Source organism: Alosa alosa, chromosome 3, assembly GCF_017589495.1.
Source record: "Alosa alosa isolate M-15738 ecotype Scorff River chromosome 3, AALO_Geno_1.1, whole genome shotgun sequence".
In the NCBI taxonomy this organism is placed as follows: Eukaryota; Metazoa; Chordata; class Actinopteri; order Clupeiformes; family Clupeidae; genus Alosa; species Alosa alosa.
The window spans coordinates 37,810,573-37,818,072 of record NC_063191.1 but is presented as its reverse complement, the minus strand read 5'-3'; the positions used below and the strand labels follow the sequence as shown (position 1 = coordinate 37,818,072).

The window sequence follows — 7,500 nt, the reverse complement described above, 5'->3', positions numbered from 1 at the left end:
CATATTAATGCGCGTGCGCACACACACGGTGCTTACTGTGCAGGCTGTTGAGTTGTGTGTGCTTGAGCTGCTCATTCAGGTGCTGCTTGTCAGGGATCATACTGCCTAACCACTGCTGACATCCCTGAGAATACACACACACACACAATCATCAGGACAAACATCAGGGAGTGTGTGTGTGTGTGTGTGTGTACACTGTATACACCTGTAGTTGTTTCTAGATATATTGCATAGAAAGGCGTCTGGCTAAATTGCTATTAAAGAGCAGCATTGTGACCATGCTGTGCAAATTTGTTCAAAACACTGCATTGAAGTGAACTCTGCTAAGGTCTTATCTCACAACATAGTTGGCTACATTGAAGAGACTAAACTAAGTTAAGTTATGAAATCGAGTATCTCAAAGCTAACGTTAGAATACTGTTTTGAATGTCGAATTTAGCATGCTTAGCCTACTTACAGCTGCTTGTCAATTTTAGTTGAAGGGCTCATTTTATTGACTCTGACACTGAATGTTTGCAAAATCCCGATGTAAAATGGAAAAGTGTTTTCCAAAATTCAAAAGTGCTTGTCCCAAGGAGAATCGTGAACCTTTATTTTAACTATGTAGAAAACATTATGAATTGCATCCACACATCAGCAGCCTTTCAACTGTGTTACAATTGCAAGGGTTCCCTCAAACGTCTTAAAGTGACAGGCACTCAATTAGACCTATACACTACCAAGACGATCTTAATACCACCTCATACACCCTACACACACCTCATTGAATGCGTTGTTCGCGGGTCTGGTTGGTGTGTGTGTGTGTGTGTGTACCTGTAGTTGTTTCTGGAGTTCTATGATCTCATTGATGCGTTGTTCGCGGGTCTGGTTGGTGGTGTCTGTCTCCAGTTTCAGAGCAGACATGCGGAAACGAACATCTTTCAGCTTTCCCTCCAGCAGCTGTTTCTTCTCACCCTGGTTTAGACACAAACACACACACACAAACACACACACACACACACACACACACACACACACACACACACACACACACACACACACACACGCCAATGATATCATGCTCTAATCAATATTTGTATATTAACAGGGCCAACAGCTGACTGTGGAGTGCATTGTGGGCCAGATGTACGTACATTTGCGAACTTAGCGTTATCAGCGCCATGGATAAACCGCGTTAGCTAATGAAATCAGACCCAAGTTTCCGTCGTGATTTATCAAAGTAGTGTAAACTGCCTTTCTCTGCCTTTCTCAGCCCATAAACGCAATTTCGCGAGCGTCCACAACTGAGCGGCAGCATACATACAAGCGCAGTTGAATGAAGATAACTGATGACAACATTAAAAAGGATCAAACGTTTAGCGATCATGAAATAATACCGTACATGATAAGATGTCAACAAGCAGGAGATAATGAAGATCAGTAGTTCTACTCAAACTACTTGTGTACGCGTAGGCTATGGAAGATCGGTCAAATCTGCTAAGTAGGAAAAGTTTAAGTGAATGGCGTGAAAGTAAGGCGAAAGTTAGGTTGCTTACTAAACTGGTGCTCTAAATGGCGACTCTACTAAGACTGTTGTCTTTGAGGTTCTCTTATTGGCCATTGAACTGCAATGTGGATTAACACCTGCTATTACAAAAGCGGAAGTATTTAGAGCAGAATAGGCGTCTTGGCTTTTACAAGCAGTCTTTGTACATACCATGAAGACATAACTAAGAGCTCTTTACTCTTCCCCTCCCATCTTTTTTGCGGCTAAACTCCACTTTCCCTGGATCCTCCCATGAATGAGTCATTTCAGCTCCCGTGACAGGCAGTTTGCTTTAACATCATTCGCGGCCTGTTTGTACATACCTATAATGATTTTACGCACGCGTGTTTTGCGGCAAATCGCCCTGAAGTGAAGCAAAAAAGTGTGGCCCAATATTGTGTGTGTGTGTGTATTGTGTGTGTTGTCTGTGTGTGGTGTTGTCTGTGTGTGTGTGTTGCATGAGTGTGTGAGTGTGTGTGGTGTTGTTGTGTATGTGTGTGTGTGTTACCAGGGCCTGCAGCTGGCTGTGTGTGTGTGTGTGTGAGTGTGTGTGGTGTTGTTGTGTATGTGTGTGTGTGTGTGTTACCAGGGCCTGCAGCTGGCTGTGTGTGTGTGTGTGTGTGTATTACATGTGTGTTACCAGCTGGCTGTGTGTGTGTGTGTGTGTGTGTGTGTGTGTGTGTGTGTGTGTGTGTGTGTGTGTTACCAGGGCCTGCAGCTGGCTGTGCGTGTGTGTGTGTGTGTGTGTGTGTGTGTGGTGAGTGTGTGTGTGTGTGTGTTACCAGGGCCTGCAGCTGGTTGTGTGTGTGTGTGTGTGTGTGTGTGTGTGTGTGTGTGGCCTGCAGCTGGCTGTGTGTGTGTGTGTGTGTTACCAGGAGCCTGCAGCCTGTGTGCAACTGGTTGTGTGTGTGTTGTGTGTGTGTGTGTGTGTGTGTGTGTGTGTGTGTTGTGTGTGTGTGTGTGTGTGTGTGTGTGTGTGTGTGTGTTACCAGGGCCTGCAGCTGGCTGTGTGTGTGTGTGTGTGTTACCAGGGCCTGCAGCTGGTTGTGTGTGTTGTGTGTGTGTGTGTGTGTGTGTGTGTGTTGCCTGTGTGTGTGTGTGTGTGTGTGTTACCAGGGCCTGCAGCTGGTTGTGTGTGTGTGTGTGTGTGTGTGTGTGTTACCAGGGCCTGCAGCTGGCTGTGTGTGTGTGTGTGTTACCAGGGCCTGCAGCTGGCTGTGTGTGTGTGTGTGTGTTACCAGGGCTTGCAGCTGGTTGTGTGTGTGTGTGTGTGTGTGTGTGTGTGTGTGTGTGTGTTACCAGGGCCTGCAGCTGGCTGTGTGTGTGTGTGTGTGTGTTACCAGGGCCTGCAGCTGGCTGTGTGTGTGTGTGTGTGTGTGTGTGAGTGTGTGTGTTACCAGGGCCTGCAGCTGGCTGTGTGTGTGTTACCAGGGCCTGCAGCTGGCTGTGTGTGTGTGTGTGTGTGTGTGTGTGAGTGTGTGTGTGTTACCAGGGCCTGCAGCTGGCTGTGTGTGTGTGTGTGTGTGTGTGTGTGTGTGTGTGTGTGTGTGTTACCAGGGCCTGCAGCTGGCTGCGGAGTGTGTTGCGTCGCCCGCGGAGCTCATTGAGACTCTGCTGTTCTCGGCGCCGCATGGCCAGCAGCTCCTCCCGCCGGACACGCTCCCACTCCAACTCCCGCTGACGCGCTTGCTCCCTCTGAGCCGCCTGACACACACACACACACACAATCAGTTCAAATACAGTCAAAGCAGTCAAAACATAGATGCACAAATAGATCAAATAAACATATACAGTCAATGCACAGTCGAAGCACGCACATACATGTTAATGTATGAAAATGCATGCAGCTTTCTACCATATTTGCAAACATTTCCATTTACATCAAACCCATTTAACACACACGCACACACACACACACAGCACAGACACACACACACACACAGCACAGACACACACACACACACACACACACACACAGCACAGACACACACACACACAGACACACACACACACACACACACACACACACACACACAGCACAGACACACACACACACAGCACACACACACACACACACACACACACACACACACACAGCACAGACACACACACACAGACACACACACACACACACACACACACACACACACACACACACACACACAGCACAGACACACACACACACACACACACACAGCACAGACACACACACACAGCCTCACCTCCTTCTGTTCGATCTCCTTGCGCCTCTCCTCCTCCTTGCGGCGCTCCTCCTCGCGTAGTTTCTCCTCCTCCTGGCGCTTGCGTCGCTCCTGCTCCTGGACCTCCCTCTCCTGGCTCCTCCCTGCGCTCCTCGCGCTCCTTCCGCTGTAGCTCCTCCTCCTCGCGCTCCTTCCGCTGTAGCTCCTCCAAGGCCTGTCGGCGCTTCTCCAGCTCTGCGTTCCCCCGCTCAAAGTTCTCACGCTTCTTATCCTCCAGGGTCACTGGCAACAGGACCAGGCACGGGTCAGGGTGTGTGTGTGTGACTGTACGCACACACACACACACACACACACACACAACTAGGTGGAAACAAACTAATGGGCGGTGGTAGCGCAGTGGTTAAAGCCACACCAAAGACTTTTTGTACCTTAAAATAATGTTTCCAAAATCGCTTCCGTGGTTCATCAACTCGTAACAGGGTGAACGGCATCTCTGCACGCTTCATGCCCCATCGCTATATAACCAAGACTATGTAAGTTTGCCAGATCGGGTAGCGGATCTGTAGTTCGGCGGAATGAGACATAAGAAACTACAATTTGACTTGCATGATGTCGCAATACATCATAGCCTACTTTCATAAAATCATGCAACAAATTCTCCCTTGTGTATGGACATCGTTATTTACAAAGCCGTTGATAAACAATGTAAGAGCGCGAAGGCGACAGTGAAAAGTTCTTGGTGGCTTTAAGGAGCTGGGATGCAGTAGCCTGTAGTAGGTGAGTGTGTGTGTGTGTGTGTGTGTGTGTGTGCGTAGTATAATGTAGGTCTCTTTGGATACAAAGTCGTGTAAGTGTACCTGGCAGCTTCTTGTCGGCGCCCTGTTGGTCCTCCTGGTGAGTGTCCTCTGAGCCACGCCTCTCTGGGCTGCTGTGAGCCGACACACACACTCCTCCCACTGACCCCCTCTTCCTACAGACACACAGAGAGAGAGAGAGAGAGAAGAAAGAAGGAGAGAGAGAGGAGGAGAGAGAGAGGAGGAGAGTGAGAGAAGAAGAGAAAAGGAGAGAGAGAGAGACAGAGGAAGTCAGAGAGAGAGAGAGAGAGAGAGAGAGAGAGATACTTGTAACATACAGTAAGCATACTCCTTGACCGGTTCAATATTTCTGCCCAGGCATCCACTCAAGCTAAAACCACAGATACAACAAGAGTCAATTAACTTCAGCACAAATTCACTGAGTGCATAAAGACTACCTATTATAGATCCCGGTAAAGACTACCCTATTATAGATCATTTAATTCTGTCCCTGCCCATTCCACTAGACCGTTTCTCCTGTAAAGATGGCCCACAGACCCACAACAACTGACATCCTTCAAATCTCAGTCACTCACACCAACAGTCAATCAGCAATCAGGCCAGACATCAATACCCGATCAAAAATCACTGATATTGACATATATCCAGGTTGAGTTTAGCATTGAGTTTTGAAAAAACATTGCAAAATGTTTGTTTCACCATACGCAGTGGTGCGTTAAACGTTTTGAGATTGTCCATGGGCAAGTTTAAACTCAAAATACACCATTAACGGTTTCTGGATTAAACAATATTTTTGGTTGAAGCGATGTGCAACAGGCTTTAAAGTATGTGGGTGTGCCAGAGGTGCTACCCAACCCACATCGACCCAGCCCGTGCATATAAACCCCCTGCATTAGAAAAACAGTGTGCAGTGTATCCACCTAGTCCTTTACAGGTAAAATATATAAATTAGAAATTGAATAGAAAATGAAACATGTATTTACATTGATTAGGGAATTGCATAAGAAAGAAAGGAAACATTCTCAGCTGTGAGAAATAACAGTGTTCAACGCACCACGCAGCAGTAAGACATTCCAAACATACCCAATCAGCATTCAGCTATTTTACAACTGCATTACAAACTGACAATTAGAAGCCGGTGAGTTCAACAGTAACCAATCAGCTCACCGGAAAGTGGGCGGATGAGCTCTGGGGCAGGATGTGTGGGAGGGGCTGGCCTGTCATGGCCATGTCAATCAGGTGCATGGCCAAGATAAACTCCTCCCCCGTCAGAAGGCCATCATGGTCCACGTCACAGAGATCCCTGTGTACACACACACACACACACGCACAAATGCACGCACGCACATACACGCACACACACACACACATACACCAATAAGCCCATTTTCATGTTTATGTCCAGGACTTAGAAAGGGGAACGTGATTGGTGTGTGATGTGTGTGGTGTGTGTGATGTGGAGGCAGGTGTGATGTGTGTGTGATGTGTGGTGTGTGTGATGTGTGTGATGTGTGGTGTGTGGTGTGATGTGTGGTGTGGAGGCAGGTGTGTGATGTGTGTGATGTGTGTGTGGTGTGTGTGATGTGTGGTGTGTGATGTGTGTGTGTGGTGTGTGGTGTGTGTGATGTGTGTGATGTGTGTGTGATGTGTGTGGTGTGTGTGATATGTGTGGTGTGTGTGATGTGTGTGGTGTGTGATGTGTGTGTGGTGTGTGTGGTGTGTAGGCAGGTGTGTGTGCAATAATGTAACATAGGACTCATAACAGCACATACAGTATGACCGTTTTCTTACGAGCCACCGTCTATGTACATAACCACTTTCAAATCTCACCTAAAAACTCATCTTTTTAGACAGGCCTACTCTCTTTAATTTGTTTTTTTTGCATTTTGCTTTGACTGTATTGACCCCACCCCTTGCTCTTTTATTATTAATAGTATTATCATGTTATTTTATTGCTTGTTTTTGAGAGGTGCGAAGCCCTATTGTTTTTGGAAAGATTATTATTATTTGTTCACCTTTTTGCTATTTTTGAGGTGGTTAACATGGATGAAAAGTCTTGGAATTTGGCACACACATCTGCTATCACAATGGCTACACAGGCATAAGGCTTTTATTCTCAGGCGTGGCCCAGGGACTCAGTAGCACCCCTTAGGGTGATTGGATCCAGTGGTTGGCACACATTACTCAGCCAGACACACCAAATTTGGTAGGTGTGTGAATATCCCAAGATGATCAACTTTCGGATACAATGCATTAGCCACGCCCAACAGGAAGTGAGGTATTTGGGATTTTGTGCGGACTAAAATGTGCTGAATTGTGATGCCAAAAGAGGTGCTTCCCATGGGTGAAAACGCATGAAATTTGGAACACATATCAAGAAGTACCATGAATACACAGGGGAAAAGCATTGGCACTGGGCATGGCCCAGGAACTTCATAGCGTCCCCTTATGTCACTGTAACTTGTGGTTGGCATAGTTTTTACACACACCAAATTTGGTGGGTGTATAACCCCAAAACCATCAACTTTGTATTAACATGCCATTAGCCACGCCCACAATTTTAACGTACTCCTCCTAGACGGTTGCTCCGATTCATGTGAAAGTTGGTATACATGATGCCAATATGCTTCTGATTCTAAATGGAGAAGCTTTTTTTGATATGTGGTAATTTGACGAAATGGCGAAACTATGAATTTTAATACTCTTCCACAAAAACAATAAATGTGTCTTACAGTTTTTTTCATTCGCTAACAAGCTCTAACCCATACTTCAGATACTTTCTCTAAACTCTTAACACAGACTCACACCTACAAAACACAACTGGCCAAATGGATAATTTTCTTCAAAAACACATTTTGTTAAATATATTACTAACACATCTTTTCTTTTCCTGCACACACTAACTTTACCAAAAACACTGGAAATCTGACTCAAAAATGAAATTATTCTGTCAAAAAAT

The 7,500-nt window shown here is 46.2% G+C and overlaps 1 protein-coding gene across 1 annotated transcript in view; it reads right to left on the bottom strand.

The window, feature by feature from the left end:
- The window catches only part of LOC125291685 (intersectin-1-like), a 38,472-nt gene that overhangs the window by 19,573 nt on the left and 11,399 nt on the right, over positions 1-7,500 (bottom strand). The window contains 8 exon segments of the mRNA XM_048238506.1: positions 37-124; positions 814-954; positions 3,080-3,229; positions 3,748-3,867; positions 3,869-4,008; positions 4,584-4,696; positions 5,709-5,723; positions 5,725-5,844. Of these exon segments, the coding sequence (XP_048094463.1) occupies positions 37-124; positions 814-954; positions 3,080-3,229; positions 3,748-3,867; positions 3,869-4,008; positions 4,584-4,696; positions 5,709-5,723; positions 5,725-5,844 (887 nt within the window).